The sequence below is a fragment of the Molossus molossus genome, unplaced genomic scaffold, assembly GCF_014108415.1.
Source record: "Molossus molossus isolate mMolMol1 unplaced genomic scaffold, mMolMol1.p scaffold_m16_p_3, whole genome shotgun sequence".
Lineage (NCBI taxonomy): Eukaryota > Metazoa > Chordata > Mammalia > Chiroptera > Molossidae > Molossus > Molossus molossus.
Window position 1 is genome coordinate 9,387,204 of NW_023425366.1, and position 17,448 is coordinate 9,404,651.

Sequence of the window (17,448 nt, forward strand, 5' to 3'; positions counted from 1 at the left end):
GAATAATCCTTAGGTCAACTAATCTGAACTCCCGGGTTTTACGACTGAGAATGCAAACTTAGTCCGGAGGGGTCGATTTTTCCAGAGTAATACAACTACTTTGAAGCAGACTTAGATTCAATTCAAGTTTCTGAACTCAAAGTTCCATGTTGACTTTTCCTTTTCCTTTTATCTCATACATAAACCCTGCTCTGGGAACACAAGTACTTTGAATATATATTTGTCATAGTAACATAGCTACATCATACATTTGCACTGAAAACAGCAAAGCAACTAACTCGTGGCAAATAAATAGAAAAAAAATCAATCGTCTCCTAACTTTTCTAATCTCTATGCAATCAAGAAATTCTTTACATACAGACATTCACAAAGATTATTTGCCATCACTTACAAAAAGAGTAAGAAATTGACTATAACGATACAGAAATGACTAGCTTTCTTTCTACTGATTCTATTGCGTGTTGTTCTTTAAGATTCTAAGTGCAGCCCAGCCAGTGTGGCTCAGTGGTTGAGTGTCAACCCAGGCACCAAGAGGTCGCCAGTTTGATTCCCAGTCAGGACACATGCCCAGATTGTGGGCCCGATCCCCAATGGGGGGCATGCAGGAGGCGGCCAATCGATGTTCTCTCTCGTTAATGTTTCTCTCTCTCTCCCTCTCCCTTCCTCTCTAAAAATTAATAAAGAAAAAAAGAAAGATTCTAAGTGCATATAATTTTCAATGCTTTTATTTCCCTATAAGACAGGAGTTTTAGGTTGTCTCTCGTGCAATCGATACCTCTCGGACTCACCCAGTCTTCTCCCAGGGTGAGCGAGTCATGGTGTTTGAGAGGAGCAGCTGTGTTCTTGCCCAGCCCAATGAACACCCTTCAAGTAAGGTGCTTCTCAGACTTGAGCAAACCGAAGAATCGCCAGGAGTACTTGTTACAAATCTGGATTTCTGCCTCTCGTTCTAATTAACCAGGTCTGGGCTGCGCCTGCAAAGGGACATTTTAAATAAGGGCACCTGGTGATTCCTGCTGCTAGGTGCTTGTGGGCACATCAGAAAAGAGTGATGTTGACTTGGGAGCTGAAAATATTCTCAAACACCAGCCTGCTGAGAACCCCTACAATACATAGTGTGCAAAACATCCGTCCATGAAAAGAATGACAAACTCAAAGATTGACATGGAAGCATTTTACCTTTGCATCTGAAATAGACCTCACTAAGGAGCAGAAGTCAGCAGAGAAGCAGCAGCAGTGAGAACGGTGCTGAGCCTCTCCCCTCGGCCCCTTTCCCATCCCCCTGTAGATAACTGGGACCCCCTCCCCACTCCCCCTAACATCTGCCACATTATCAGACCATCTGGACACACCTTGGAAATTGTGGCCACATAGATTGAGGGTCAGGGGGCATGGGGACTCGAGTTGGGCCCATACTAGTAAAGTTGACATCATTATAGCCAGGAGGTCTGGGTAAAAAGATGATTTGAAAACCAGAAGAGAGAATGGAGTCAGGAGAAGAAGCCTGAACCTGGCGTGAAGCCCCGACCACGATGGGGGAGGGGTGGGGCAAGTGGGGAGGGAGGCCGAGAAGGCTTTGCTTTCTGCTGTCAGTTGGACATTCCATCCAACTGCCCCTGGCGGGGTTCCGGTCCACTGAGCATGCTCAGTTTGTGTGACTGACTTTCACCAAGCAGAACAATCACCAAGATCACCATAAAGGCTTTACTAACACCAAGCCTATAAAGTGACCACTGAAAATCATTCCCCAATTTGTGATCAATGGACCCAAGTTTAGGGAGAAGAGTTCCTCTAGTCTACAAAAATGGATTGAGTTCCAGTCTCTAACTCCTTCCTTCTCAGAGGCCCTGGTCTCCACCAAAGGGACACCACTCAGGGAGATGCAGCCATTTTGTTGGTCAGCAGGGGCTCAGAAGCAAGAAAATGTCATAGTGGTAGAACACAGCGCCCTCCTCCTCAGCAGCAGCCCATCGCTGGAAGCTTCCAGATCACTGTGCCAATCACGTGAAGGAGGGACTTTCATTTAGAGAACCTTATGTGAACCTCGTAGGAGAAGCCTGCCGACCCGTGCCCTCGACTGTTTAGCCTTACTGTTCTGATCCTTAGGTGCCGTCTCTTAGCCTGAAATAGCGGAGCTACGACCACTCAGGTCATGGAGGAGCCTGTAGGTAAGCGTCACGGTCTCCCGAGGAGTGGGGTGTTTTGTGTCTGTGTGACCATATGCATACGTGGGGTTGGGGGTGGTATGTGTCATTGTGGGACGTCTGTATACCTTAAAGTTTTTATGAAAAGCTGTGCTAAAATAGGATTGTTTCTCTCTACTGTCCCTTAATTCCAACGTTGATTACCAACGATCAGTGGTAGAGCAGGAGACTGAGAGGTGATGGTGCCTTATCTTCTTAAAAATGGAGTCTACCCGAGGAGAAAGTGGCTATCATATAGAGAAAGACCTTTTATTTTTGTCCATGTAAGAAACATCCAAACCTGTACACCCATTTATACGTGTTTTTTTGAGCCAAACTGACGACATCGGCCGGGGAGCAAGGTCTCAAATGCTCCGGAGAATAACCGTTTTTGCAGCTTCTTTTATGCTTTTGAAATTAAGGAGGGGGCATGAGGAACAGTACGTGAAGGTGGGAGGGAGCAGGGAAGGGGTCAGATTTTATGATAATTAAGATCATGTGCTCTCTTGAGGGTGGTTAAGTCTTATTTCAAAGATGTGTTAACCTAGATGCACAAAAACCATAAACAGGGCTTGCATAGGTCCTGTAAAGCAAAGATTTAAAAAAAAACAAAAAACTTTACTAAAAAGTTATAGGCTTGAGGTGTGACGACACACCGTGTCCTGCCTATTTAAAATTGTATGCTCAGCCCTGGCCGGTTTGGCTCAGCGGTTAAAGCGTCGGCCTGCGGTCCGGAGAGACCCGGGTTCGGTTCCCGCTAAGGGCACGTACTTCGGTTGCAGTTTGTCCCCGGCCCTGGTTGGTCGTGCGGGTGGCAACCACTCGATGTGTCCCTTCACGTCGATGTTTCTCTCTCTCTCTCCCTTCCTCTCTCTCCCTCCCACTCTATCTGTACAAAAAATGGAAAAATATCCTCGGGTGAGGATAAAAAAAAAATAAAATAAAATTGTATGCTCAGACCCTGTGAGGTTACTTTCTTTGAAACCTTCCCCTTTCCCCCCTTTTTGGTCCACACTGTTTAATCTTAAAATTTTATTTTTCTTTATTGATTTTAGAGAGAGAGGAAGGGAGAGGGAGAGAGAGATAGAAACATCGGTGAGAGAGAACATTGACTGGCCACCTCCTGCATTTCCCCCACTGGGGATCGGGCCCACAACCTGGACATGTGTCGTGACTGGGAGTGGAATCAGCGACCTCTTGGTGCAGGGTCGATGCTCAACCACTGAGCCACACCAGCCCGGCAACACACTGTTTAATCTTAAATACTGGAGAATCCTTTGGAAATATCTTCCCCACTTTTCAAGCATGTTGCCTTTCTGCTTTGACAGAAAAGACCACTGAGGAATGTGTCGTTTTACTTGAAGGCTTGTGGACACTCACTCTGTCCAGTCTCTCTTCTACCAACTTGCCGTGTGGCTTGAAATTGCTTGATTTCTGTGACTCAAATATTTTTTCAGTTTTCCAGAGAGCTTTCAGCAAATACAAATATTTCTGGGGAGGGCACGTCAAAACAAATTTAATTACTATCAGAAGAGTGAGGTTCCGTGAGCATGGGACCAGAAGGGAGCCTGGCAGGGCCCCGGGGGCAGAGGGTGTTGAAGAGGGAGGAGGAGATGTGCTGAGCCAGGGGAGCTGTGCCCTCACCTTCCTGTGCTCCCGTCGGGTGCAGGCTGCCGCTCCTGGCATCTGAGAGCCAGGCCTGCCGGAGGGGTAAGGAGATGCTGGAGGGACACGTGGGAATCTAGCATCCTTTATCTTTCCCTCCGCATTTAATTTGATTGGAAAAAAAAAAATACTTAGCATCAGCTAGTTTGGGTATGTCAAGTACGGGAAATATGAATAAAACAGCTCCTGCCAAGAGCTGCCAGTTAAGAAGAGGTGGGGAGGGGGCGAGGCAAGGGGAGAGAAAGACCAAGGAAGGGGGGGGGGGAGAGAGAGAGAGAGAGAGAGAAATCTTCCTGGGACTATTGCTTATAATTAACAGGAGGGCGTTTTAGCACATATGTCATTCTTTTCCCATGCATTTTAGAGACTTTTGGAGATATTAACCTCACTCTGGGCATGCTGAACAAGGAAGATAATATCAATAAGGTAAGGAAAAGAGAGAAAAATCTCTTTCCCATTGACTAGTCCAGTTATTGTGACATTTCATATACCTTTCTTTGCCTCGACCTCCTCTTTTCTCTCAGGCTTCTTATGTGGTAATCAATATTTCAAAAAATAGACTTGTAATGAAAGTCATGACAATGTCTAAGCATCCAGTTCTAGAAGTAAGTCTATGAATGCCCCTTTCCATCACCTTTTGCAGGAAGACATGGAAAGAGGGAGGTGTGCGGACTCACAACCCTGTATAATTGGAGGGCTCCTCTGACAATCCCCAAAGACCTCCCCTAGTCGTCCGGAATGCTAATTCTCAATGAGGGGTTCTTTCCTCGGGGATTTGAAGGCTATTCTGGCTCCATTAACCTGTTGTGAAGTATCAATAGCTACCTTCCTTGAACACTTACGGTTTGCTTTCCAAACAACACTGCATCATATCATATTCCCTCCTCACAACTTCATGAGGGAGGTGTTGTGACCTCCACTCGGCAAGTAGGAAGAGGGAGGCACAGAGAAGTCGCATGGCTCGCCCAAGACCAACAGGACTACATTGCACACGAGCCTGCCGGACTCCAAAGTCCGCGCTTAGGGATGGTTCTTCCGAGCAGGCTCCCCCGTGAGAGGTGACGCCTCGTCCTTCACCCCTTGCTCCGGTGGTCCCCAGCGCTGGCTGCATGTTCGAGCCAGCATGCAGAGAGAGCTGTCCCACACTTCAAATTGGCACAGTGCCTTGAGGTCACATGCCTGAAACTGTTGGAGGTTTCAGAACACCGGTTTCTCATGTTCCGGAAGCCATGGAGCCACCTAAGAGGGTTAGACGAGCCTTCGCACACTGCATCTGCTCAAGCCATGAAATTCCCAGAGTCTGTAGCCCTACCTCTTCCCCCAAAACCACAACTTCCTCCCCACAAAGGCCTGAATGAAGCAAGGGCCTATGAATCACCCTTAAGAACACGTTTCATAGCCTAGCAACCTTTTGGGAGTCACTCCAGGTAGTAAGAGCAACAATTAGGTCGATGGGCATTTCCATCCCCCTGAGTGTCCTCCAAGTGATTTCCAAGAGACTTTGGTTGTCAGGTAGCGCACCCCTGCCTTCGGTTAGATTTTGCCATAGAAATGTAGTCAAGTTAAAATAGCTTTTAGAATGAACTTTGCTCTACCAAAAAGCCTTTGACTCTGGAAGATGCTCATTATGTTCAAAGCCCCAATTAAGATACATAAAATCTAGTGTGTAGTAGAAATACATTGTTTAGTTTAATGGTGTTATTCATTTGCGCTTCGTGTCATTCCTTTTGTTTTGCAACTCGAACTCCGGTGTATCCCTTGTATGTTCACAGGAAGAAATTTATAGTCATCTCACTTCCGTTATTCAGAATGCTGACATCTTGGATGATGCCATTGTCCAGAGGTTGATTTATTATGCTTCTAAGGACATGAGAGATGACAATGTAAGTTTGATTGTTGACGCTGAATCAGCAACAGATCTCTAAGTGACCCAACTGCACCCGTGTAGACACATCCATAAGCTTTCTGTACATCCCTGCGAGGACCACAGGCCACTTTTCCTTGTTCTTCGTGGTAACTTGTTTATAGCAAAAGTGTCCATTATTTACCCTTTCACACATGGGGAAACTGAGGCAAAGCTGAGAAAGACTTTAGAGCTAATATTATCCAACCTGCTTTTGTATGAGGTAGTTGTTGTTTAGGGATTATTTATTCAAAGTAACAAGCTATATATTGACAGAACAAATGACTAGAACCCAGTTTATCAGCTCCCGTATAAATTTTTGTTACCTTTATGTACCTACTTATCTATGTACAGTTATTGTATCTGAAAAATTATTAGCAGAAATCATTTTGAGTCCTACGATAATGGTGTTTTCTTCCAGAAAGGATTGTTCCCTATTGACCTGCCAAGGGCACTAACAACCTGTGATTAATTTCTGAGCTTGGTGTTTTTTAGGTAACTTCCCAGTAGTAGAGTTGATCAAATTTACCTAGTTCATATAGAGGAGATAAACAGTGATGAAGACTTGACTCGGGTGGTGAGCACACAGTACAGTGTACAGATGATGTGTTGTGGAATTGTGCACCTGAAACCTGTATACTTTTGTTAACCAGTGTCATCCCGATGAATTCAATAAAAAGGAAAAAAATTACCTAGTTCACCACCACCAAAAGTAGAAGTTCCTCCAAATATCTCCAATATCAAAGCTATTATTAGATCAGGACAGTGAAACCCAAAGCTGTAGACTCGTAGCCCTGGTTTCCTCCCCTCGTGGCCTTTCCATCACAGCAATTCACCCACAGCAATTCACATCACGCAGACATAAACATCAACCCTATGTTTGTGGCGGCTGATCCATATCACAGGAGAGTAAACACGTATTGACCGCACCTTGACAAGATTCCGATTAAGACCTAGTTTTAAAGTGAACTGAACTTACCTCTGCTTTCCTGGCTACTGACTGCGACCCAGAGGCTCCCGCCCCAGATGTGTAAACAGCCTGTTCTCCCTCTGTCCCCGAAACCAGGACTTCAGATGTTATGTGGTCTGCTTCCCGTCTGCAGACCCCTCTGCTCTTCCTCCACGTCTCATCGCAGTCTCCCTTCTCTCCCTCAGGTCCTCCGAGAAATCAGAATGCTAGCTGGCGAGGTCTTGGTGTCCCTTGCTGCACATGATTTCAACTCTGTGATGTTTGAAGTACAGAGTAACTTCCGGATCCTGGAGCTCCCAAAAGAATTCATTGTGCTTGCCCTGGCGGAGCTGGCAACCAGCTATGGTGTGGGGGGTCCCCTCCGGGAAGCAACCCCCGGGCTAATTGTTGAAAATCCCCGTGGGCACCAAACAGCAGAAGGGAGGGCATCTGTAGCTTGTGCTGAGCTAAAGAATACTGATAGAGGGGTTAGGGTAGCTGTGCAGGGGCTGGGTTATCACTTTCCCTTTCCTCCAGCTTTGTGCTTGGGGAAGCACAGTGTCCACAGGGCATAGTCCGCAGACCATTGAACACTTCCACCCAGTAAGGGTTTCTTAAGATTTTTTCTAACAGATGTGTATTGAGCACCGATCACCTGTGCTAGGCCCTGGGGATATAAGCGATATAAGCAAGTTCTGATGGAAGGGATGAACGTTAATGAACTCATTATCCCAATAAGTAATTGCTACTAAACATAGGTACAGGTGGTCGTATAGCTAGTGCCTCATGTTGAGCCAATCATTCCTTGATTCTCTAACTGGCATGATGGTGGGGGCGGGATAGAGAACATCCTCCTACAGCCTCAGCCTGCCCCCGCAGCCTAGAAATGCTTGCTGTTGACGTGGGGAGGAGTCGTGGACTGTCCCAGTGTGGGGAGATAACGCCTTTCCCCTCTGCCCCCACCGCAGCCTCCCAGAGCATCCCCTTCATGATGATGACCCTGCTCACCATGCAGACCATGCTCAGGCTGGCGGAGGAGGAGAGCATCAGGGGAGCTTTCTGTGTCGGTGGGTACCCTGCACTTTCTGCTTTAAGACCAGACTACGAATCGAGCAAATATCTCCTTTTCCTTTTACCCTAGTCATGACCTTTCCAATAGCGACCACTTATTGAGTGCCGACCATATGGAAAGCCATCTGCAGGGAATTATCTTGCTCAGTCCTCACCACAGTTCTGCAAAGGAAGTGCTTATTAGGCCATTTTACAGACAAGAATCTGAGGGTCGTGGACGTTAAGCCATTTTCCCAAGGTGGCGACACTGTCAATGAGATGTGGAGGTGGCATTCGACCCAGGTCTACATAGCCACCCAGTCTGTACTCTCTCCACTGCACTGCATGGTCTCCATTTCCACTAGCCGCCGCCTCAACCGGGCCAGTTTCTCTGCAAGGATGTGAGGGCTTCCCTGCTCTTACCTGTAGGCTAAATGTCAGCATTTCTTTATGTTGCAATATCATCATAATGATAAGTAAACAATCTGATCAAATACAAGCAATTACAAAATCAAGGAAAATGGGTAAACAAATGATGGTGATAATACTTTAGACTAAAATACACCTGCAGTAATTAAGGGTCCACAGAGAACAGCATGCCCCGGAATCCCTAGGGAAAAGTGTTTATAGCACAGTGAGAGGCTTTCTAGATGATCCTGGGGACCTAGAGTCTTGTCTCTGATCTCCCACTGAGCCACTGGGTGCCTCCACCCCTCACTCAGTCTGTTTCACCTCTAAGAACATCAAATGAAGTGAGGGGTAAGATCCCTTCCACCCTCAACATCCCCGATGTTGTTATTTCGTATTCTTTGAAAGCTCATGCTGTCAGGAATGTCTTCTTGACCTATCAACCAAAGCTTTTCTATTCTATTTTGCCCTTTTCTTCTTGTTCTGTCCACAACAAAGGCAATATTCACATCTGGCATAAACTGAGAATCAGCTGTGTGCCTGGAACTGCCTTGGGTTATCTCATTTAATCCTCACCGTAATCCCATTAAGTAGGTGACATTTTCCTCCACTTAGAAGATGAGAAAATTAAGGCTGAGAAAAGGTAAACAGCTTGCCTGAGGTCCCGCAGCTAGTGTGTGGCAGAGCCAAGATTTGAGCTGTAACATCTACGTAGGCAACTGGAGTGGATTCACACACTTTTCAATACTTTTTTGCTGTCCTTACTTACTATGACAGCTAATACTGTGTTCCGCAAATAAACTTTGGTGCCTCTGATAACGTTTCTACTTGCAAAATTAGCAACCAAGAAAGTAAAAGAAACTAAAATCAGAAATCATAATGGCAATGAAAAAAGGGAATTCTCTATCTTTGTGTTATAAAGTGATCTAATGGCCTCTGGTCCTCAAGCAACTTCTGCCTGACTGCCACTATGAAAAGGTATGGAATTCAATAGCCATCCATCTGCCCATCATCTATTCATTCAAGCTGTCAGACCCCATAACTGTTGCTCTGAATACCATCAGCAGAGAAGGCATAGTGCCTTCTCTCGTGTTACTATTAGACCAATGTGAGACACACACAAGCCCAAACACACATATGCACAAAAGATCACGATAAAGCATAGCAGGAGATTATCAGAAAGAGTTTGAGGGAAATATGAATGATCTAATAAATGGCCAGCTCTAGAGCTAAGATATTTGACATCTTTTCTAGAGTTTTTCTTTGCATAAGAAATATTCCTGAGAGAGTAAACTATAAATTTTACTTATAATCAATAAAGGGTAGAATGAAGGCTGAAGGGAAAAATAATAGTATTTAGTGTATTTGATGCAACTGCGTATGGGTTAGTGATTCAAATGACATTTTTGAGGGCCCCAAGGCCTTTTCAAATTTTATTATAGTAAAACAGACACAGAAAGGCATACAAATGAGAAGTGTACAGGTCAATGAGCTGTAACAAAGTGGACGTATCCATTTGACCATCACTCAGGTCAAAAAGTGGGACATTACTAACACCCCAGAAGTCCCCCTTCATCTTTTCTCCCGATCATCACCTCGCCTTTCTCTCACGATCTTGACTTCTAACACCTAGGTTACTTCTGCCTACTTGTGAGAGTCATACATGTGGTTCCCTGTAGCTGTAGTCTGTTTTTATTTCTGTATAGTATTACATGTCTACACTACAATTTGGTTTTCCATTCTATCTGTTGGCAGATATTTGGACTGTTTTCTGTCTGCGGCTATGACCGCCCCCCCCCCCCAAATCCTAATATGAACATTCTTGTACAAGTTTCTAGTGCCTTATTATTTATGCATGTCTAATGATCATAAGCCTAGGAGTGGCATTTCTGGGTCACGGATCACATATTCAACCTTAGCAGAGAGTGTCAAACAGTTTTTCAAAGTGTTTGTATCACCAGCAATATGTAAAAATACCAGCTGCACCTTCGTCTGGTCAACACTGGACATTGTCTTAGGTTTCAGCCACCCTGCATGGTAAGTAATAGGACCTCGTTATGGTTTTAACTTGCATTTCGCTAATGTGGCTGAACACTTTTCATATGTTTATTTGGTATAGTCATAAGATTTTATAGAAACTATAACAATATACTTTCTAATCATCCATACTCTCATCTCAAATCATTTTATGGTCCTTCCCACCTTTATATTTTTCTCAGTCTGTGGTTGTTTTTAAAACGCAGCCCTTGAGAAGTTCAGCAAGGCCATTTACAAGTATGTGAACCACTGGAGAGATTTCCCCTACCCCAGACTGGACGCCAACCGACTGTCCGACAAGGTCTTCATGCTGTTCCGGTACATCATGGAGAAGTGGGCCCCCACGGCCACACCCGTGCAGGTGAGTGGAGCCCAGACCGGCTCTCCTTCCCTGCTGGCCAAACTTCCTCTTCTCTTTTCACGTGATCGCTAATCTCAGTTTCTGGGAGTTGTGTTTTATATCAGGTGTATCAAACCTTCTTCTTCTTTTAAATTTCAAATCAGTACTTATTCATTCTGAATTTCAACTAACATTCATTGAGGCCTCAGAACATGCAGACATTGTTCCACACACTGGGTACAGCAGAGATTAAACCCCAGAATCCCTGCTGACATTCCAGTGTGTGTGGAGAACAGTAGATGAGATGAAATGAAAAGAACACATGGAATGTTAGCTATTTCATGTCTTATACATCATAACCCATATTTGGGCTGTCGCTGGTTAGGAAAAACAACAGTCCACAGAAATTTCCCGTGTGTGGGTATCACAGTGAAATAAAATAACTTCTAAAAAGTTTGCTCAGCTACTTCAAAATACTGTAATTCTTTATAGACAATAGCTCACCCAGTGCATATATAATCCCATCCTTAGCTTGCTTAAGTGCTATAATTTTTTAAATAGGTTAAATGATATGCTATTTCATCTCCTAGTGCTGTATCATAAAAGATTTAACACTTAGCTACCTTCTCTAGTTCAGTTTCTTTTCTAAAATTCAAGCTACTAAGGCATTTTCCTTTTAACACGCTGGGTTAGTTAAATCATTAGCAGTGGAATTTTAGAATTATCCTATAGAAGTCTTTTCTTCAAGACATCTGGAAAAAAAATTCAATACAAATTTGATGACTGCTTTCCTAGCTTCCCATCAGGAGAGTTAGGCAAGTGACAAGAAGGTTCATAAAGTAACAGGGAAGCAGAGACAGAAGCCCTTGACTCCTGTGAGAAGCACTGGAAATGCTGTGACATTGGAACTGAGCGTTTAACCCTGGAGTCATTTACTCCAGGGAAGGTGCATTCCCCAAAGAGAGGATAAAGCCTCCTGTAGCATGGGTCGGAGATGGGGTTACATGCACACTTGAGTGAGTCTGCTGGGAGGTGAAGGGGACAGGGGAGAGGGGGTACAGAGCAAAAAGAAATGAAACTAGAAAGGTTTCAGCCACATAAGGAAGAGCCTTGAGTGCTACTCAAGAATGTGTACTTTTTTTTTTTAAGAAGTGAGACACTTTTAAAGAATATTAAACAAGGGTGTGAGTACCAGAGAAATCATTCTAGCATCAATGCTGAAGATGGATGGAGTGTAGGGTGGAGTAACACAAGACTATCAGCAGGCTATAGAGACATGCCAGGCTGTGAACGCTAAGGGGATCGATTGATTCAGTATTGATTCAGTATCGGTAACACAGACCAAAGGAGTCTCGTGCTGAAAAATGGGGTCACAGGACTTGGCATCGATGAGGTGTTAGTTATAAAGAGGGAAGTAGAGGCATCTGGGGTGATTCTTAGATTTCCAACCTGAATGATTTTATGGCTATTAATCAAGATGAGAAAAACAGGAGGAGTAACACATTTGGGGCAATAAGAAAAATGAGTTTAATTTTAGACATTTTGACCAGAAGGCCTATGGGACAGCGAAGTGGAGATATTAATAGGTTTGGGGATATCTAGGGTTGGTGTTAAGAAGGAAAGCAAAGATGACACACAGCTTTGGATATCAGCTTCATGTAATCGACACCTGGATTAATGGTTGTGGATACGGCTGCTCACGAAGAATGTGTACTGAATTACCAGAGGGAACACTTAGGAACCTGTAATGAATGTCTACCCACTGTGCTGTACACCTGAAACTATGCAAAATAGTGTTGAATTCAAACTGCAATCAAAAAATAAGATTTTATTTTATTTTTTTTGTCCTCACCTGAGGACATTTTTGCATTTATCTTCAGATAGAGTGGGAGGGAGAGAGAGAGAAACATTGACCTGAGAGAGGCACATCGAGTGGTTGCCACCCACACGACCCCAACTAGAGCCAGGGACAAACCAAGGTACGTGCCCCCAGTGGGAACCGAACCCAGGACTTTCTGGTCCATGGGCCGACGCTCTAACCACTGAGCCGAACTGGCCAGGGCAAATATAAGATTTTAAGAAAGAGTATGTAGAATGGAAACGTGCCGATGTGAGGGTTTGGGGTGGGGGGTCGGTGTTTAAGGGAAAGCAAAGGAAGAGCTCATGGTGGAGCGCTGAGAATGTAGTGTGCATGTAGTGTGCAAGGAGTGGAAGAACCAGTGGGATGAGGGCTTTTAAAGAAGCAGAGAGATCTAGAATCCACTGGCATAGTGTTCGAGCAAGAAAAATCCTGAAAACTATTTGTTTTACAGAAATGCGCTCAAAGAACCTTCTAGCTGATACACAGTCTTGAGTGAAATAAAGGGCCGTTGTTATTTACCATAGAGATTTGAGGTGGTTTTCTGTACAGCATAATTTAGCTAATAGAAAGCAGTTTGTCATATAATAATAGGTAGTAAAAATAAAAGAGGACTATATATTAAAGAATGATGTCAATTTTTTATAAATTTATTTTTTTCTTTATTGATTTTAGAGAGAGAGGAAGGGAGAGGGAGAAATAGAAACATCGATGAGAAAGAACATCGATTGGCCGCCTCCTGCACAACCCCCACTGGGGATTTGGCCCACAACCTGGGCATGTGCCCTGACCGGGAATCGAACCAGCAACTTCTCAGTACATGGGTCAATGCTCAACCACTGAGCCACACCAGCCAGGCAATTTTTTATAAATTTAAATCCACAGAAAAAATATTTTTTAAAAGTCAAATAAAGAGCATATTAAAAATATACCAACCTGTGATTACCTACGAGTACCGTGGGTACAATGTTTTCTTCATCATAATTTTGAGGATTTCTAAACATTTATAAGAACACATGTGACAGTATATTTTATACTTGTTCATTCTTGATGTCAGTGGACGCCCGATGATGGTGGGCTGCGGGGTAACTTGGAGGAGGGAAGAGGAAATAGCAGATGTAAACCGCTCCTTCTGCTGTTTGAAGAGGAACAGACCTGGGTGAGGGTGAGGACGATAGAAGGTCAAAGTCATGTGCAATGGAAGAATTTTTTCATATGAGAGAAATTTTTAATTTGGTAACATCGTGAAAGAAAGTGACTAATAGGGGCTAAAGAAATAAGAGGGGGCAAGTCTTGGAATGAGAATCGGTATAAGCACAAATATAAATACCCTGGCCTCGTGCGATGATCGGAAACATTTTTGAGTTGGTAAGAAACAGTTCTGAGTTGGAAGCAGTGGGGACGGGCTGGGGTCCACGTCCGCTGGTGTTCTGAGAAACGTACGGAAAGCCTAGCGAAGAACCAGAAGGGCTATTTCTTGGCTGCCTCTGCAGACTGTGTCCATCGTCAAGGCCCACGGCCCCACCGTGAGCCTGCTGCTCCATCGAGAAGACCTCTGTGAATATGCCCTGGGCCAGGTGCCCTGGCTGCTGAACCAGTATAAAGACAGAGAGATCGATTTCCATGTCACACAGGTAAGAGCCACGCCCTCCAGGAACTGGTCCAGGGAGTCCCCTGGCAACCAGCCTCGCCCACGGCTCGAGGGTGCCTAAGGGCCTCAAATACCTGTTTGGGCAGCTGGGCTTCAGTACCGCTTGGGAGATGTGAGGTGGCAAGAGGCTGGCACAGCTGGGTGGGGGAAACCCCAGAGAGGGAATAGGAAAGTATATTTTCAAGCTGCTGAAGCAGTGAACGAGGTAGAATAACACAAACAAACACAGGAAAAAACTGGGAACTGCAGGAGGGTTGTGGGTTTGCCTCCCACATCTGCGCTTGCTGCTTCCCGGGTGACCTCCAACTGACCTTTGATTCTAGAGCCTGAAACAAATCCTGACTGCGGCCATCCTCTATGACACTGACCTTCCAAAGGCCTTGAAAAGAAGCATCTTCGTCAATTTACTCCACCAGGTAAGAAGCCCGTGCTGCCCAGTCTGATGGATTCGTCGGCACGAGTTCCCTGTGTGTAACCTCTGCCGCCGCCTCTCCCTCCTCGCTCAGGTGTGCAGAGTCCCGGAGCCTCCGGTAAAGGAAAATGAAATGGAAGCTTCCAGCTGCTTCCTCATTCTAGGTAGGACCAACACCCAGAGGGTTTTTAATAAAAATGTCCCCAAGTGATGGTGACGGCAATGGCGTCGGGTGTGCAAACTGTCACCAATCATCCCAGGAAATAAAACTTTCTGTTCTAAAACCAGAGAAGTCCCAGGGATGCTTTGGATAGTAACCCTTTATCGGGCACGTCATTACTTTTTCCCATTTCATACATTGCCTTTTCCTTTTGTTGATGGTTTCCCATGCTGAGCTGAAGCTTTTTAGTTTAATGTAGTCCCATTCTTTTATTTTTGCTTTTATTACCTCTGCTTTTGATGTCAAATCTAAAAACTCACTGCCATGCCCTAGGGGGTGTGGCTGTTGGTTGGAGTGTCCAGAGCACAGAAGAGTTGCAGGGTTCGACTCCAGGAAGGCAACCGATCGAAGTTTCTCTCTAACCGGTCAAACTGTTTAATTAATTCTGTGATACTAAGGAAGCAAGAACATAATAAAATCTGACCACCAACCTGAGTGTCTTTGACAACCCTCACAGAGTTCCCCTCTTTCCATCCACAAACACTTGACTCCAGGGGAAAATGAGTTCTTATGATGCCAGCATTTCTTAAACCTGCAGCCCACTCCGACCCTGCAGACCTGATAGACTTTTTTGATGAACAAATAAGAAGTAATAATGAAGCCACTCGAAGGGGGATCTTGACCTTGCTGAGACTGGCTATCAGTGCTGAAGGTAAGCAATAGGGATGAAGCCGGAGCGGTTTATTTTGTACCAGGAAGGCCCTAACCCTAGCCAACGACCTTGGGATGTTTATGGAACATTATGTTCAGGTAAAGCTCTGTCTTCTTACTTGTCTACAATCTACTAATTTTAACCAGGCATTTACAGGTACCTCTATTATATATATTTATGGATGCACTGAGTTGAGAAGGATGAGTAGAATATTTGGGAATTGAATTTAGGATTTAGAAGATCTAGTAAGCTGGTTAGGTAGCCCAATAAAAAGTGGTGGGTGAGAAGAATGCATAGTATTCCAGAGATTAGTACATTTATTAAAGAGCAGAATTTAACAAACTATCGTATTTTATTAATTCCAAGAAGCACATATTTTCATGATATTGGAATATACCTTATAATTGACAGCATTTTAAATTGTACTTAGCCACTATAGTTTTTCTTTTTTGATGCAATATAAAAATAATGGTGCCTCATAAAGTTGATGATAACTTGGATTAATAAAATATGATCATTTATTTCTGTACTATATCATATTGGGTTTTAAAATTCCGTTATCACTGGGATTTACTGAAAATCAAACAAGAAATATGAAGCAGTTTCACAAAATTTAAAGCTGATCCTTTGGGTGTGATGTGTTGGATTCACTTTGGACTCTGACTTAATTTCAAACAAGGTGAAACCAAATAGAATAGGGAGCAAAGAAAGCAATCAACATCTTTAAAGACTTGGAGAAGCAGCAGCTAGGAGGGAAGTGAATAACATAAAATGTTAAATATGTACTTTGCAAGTATGTACTACAACTCTCACCAGGTTTCCACCAATCCTAGAACGTACTGTCCTCCTACTGAGTCATGCGTCTCAATCTCTCCTCCGTCTTTCAGAGCCCAACCTGAGGGATCACATTACTTCAATAGAAAGAACAGTCAAAGCTGTCATGGGTGACCTCAGCATAAAAGTAAGAGAATTAATGGGGACTTTAATTTGGTTGGTGGTAGTTTTAGGAATAAACAAAACAGTTTGAGTGTTTAAGGATTTACTTATGAGATTGTTTTATAAAGAACTCTGATCAATTCTCTTTTTAAAAGAACTCCATTTTTCCCCAAAAGACATACCAAATCAAGATAGAGTTCTAAACTATAATCAGTTCAAGGGCTTCTCAGCAGAAACAGAGAATTTGCACAAAGTATCACTGGCCCATCCTCTTCAAATAGAAGGTTTAAAAATAAACTGTTAATTATAAATATAATATATCTTCATCCAAAAAATAATGTCCCCTGAACCTTGTTCTGTACATAGGTATTCTGCTTTCCAAGCAGCGAGTACCCAGAGCAAGTCTTGCACTAAATAGATTGCTCAATATTTCTAGACTTTTTTTTTTTTTTTATCACAGCACTGCATGTTAGGAAAGATATAGAACTTAGGCTAACACAAATCTTTAAAAATGAGCAGTTGTATTTTTTGTGATAACCACATTTTATTTGGATCAAAGCCCTATATAAAAGCCAATGAAGAAGAGAAAACTCCCCTAAGAAGTTTTAATTGACTGTAACTGTGTTTGAAATAAAAGTTACGGCTCTGGCCGGTTTGGCTCAGCAGTTAGAGCGTCGGCCCGTGGACCAGACAGTCCGGGGTTCAGTTCCCACTAAGGGCATGTACCTCGGTTGCAGTTTGTCCCCGCCCAGGTTGGGGTCATGTGGGTGGCAACCAGTCAATGTGTGTCTCTCTCATTGATGTTTCTCTCTCTCTCTCTTTCTCCCTCTCTTCCTCCCGCTCTATCTGAAGATAAATACAAAAATGTCCTTCGGTGAGGATAAAAAAAAACGGTTCTGCAATAAATAACAATGGAGTGATTATATAGAAAAACCTGACCCAGTAATTGGCCAAGTCAATTAAAGAATTACCAGAAGATTTTAGGATAGGAAAAAAGGGCACAGAAACTTTAAGGAAGGCCAGCTCCTCGGGTGAAAGCAGAGAGAAGGTGCACGTACCTCTTTTTCCTTCACTTGGGGAGACTACGGAGTGACCTTTCTGCTAATTGCCACCATGTAGCTAGCTCTGCCTCCCTGTTCCGAATTAGCCTTGTCTTCCCATCCTCCATTAAAAGACCCATTCAC

General features: G+C 43.9%; 1 protein-coding gene across 1 annotated transcript in view; it reads left to right on the forward strand.

The window, feature by feature from the left end:
- Positions 1 to 815: 815 nt before the first annotated feature.
- Positions 816 to 17,448, forward strand: part of MROH2B (maestro heat like repeat family member 2B) — a 68,790-nt gene continuing 52,157 nt past the window's right edge. The window contains exons 1-11 of the mRNA XM_036278853.1: positions 816 to 870; positions 4,213 to 4,274; positions 5,621 to 5,731; positions 6,907 to 7,066; positions 7,669 to 7,767; positions 10,402 to 10,556; positions 13,887 to 14,027; positions 14,368 to 14,460; positions 14,551 to 14,620; positions 15,215 to 15,328; positions 16,216 to 16,289. Coding sequence (XP_036134746.1) covers positions 816 to 870; positions 4,213 to 4,274; positions 5,621 to 5,731; positions 6,907 to 7,066; positions 7,669 to 7,767; positions 10,402 to 10,556; positions 13,887 to 14,027; positions 14,368 to 14,460; positions 14,551 to 14,620; positions 15,215 to 15,328; positions 16,216 to 16,289 — 1,134 coding nt within the window. The remainder of the gene's footprint in view (positions 871 to 4,212; positions 4,275 to 5,620; positions 5,732 to 6,906; positions 7,067 to 7,668; positions 7,768 to 10,401; positions 10,557 to 13,886; positions 14,028 to 14,367; positions 14,461 to 14,550; positions 14,621 to 15,214; positions 15,329 to 16,215; positions 16,290 to 17,448) is intronic.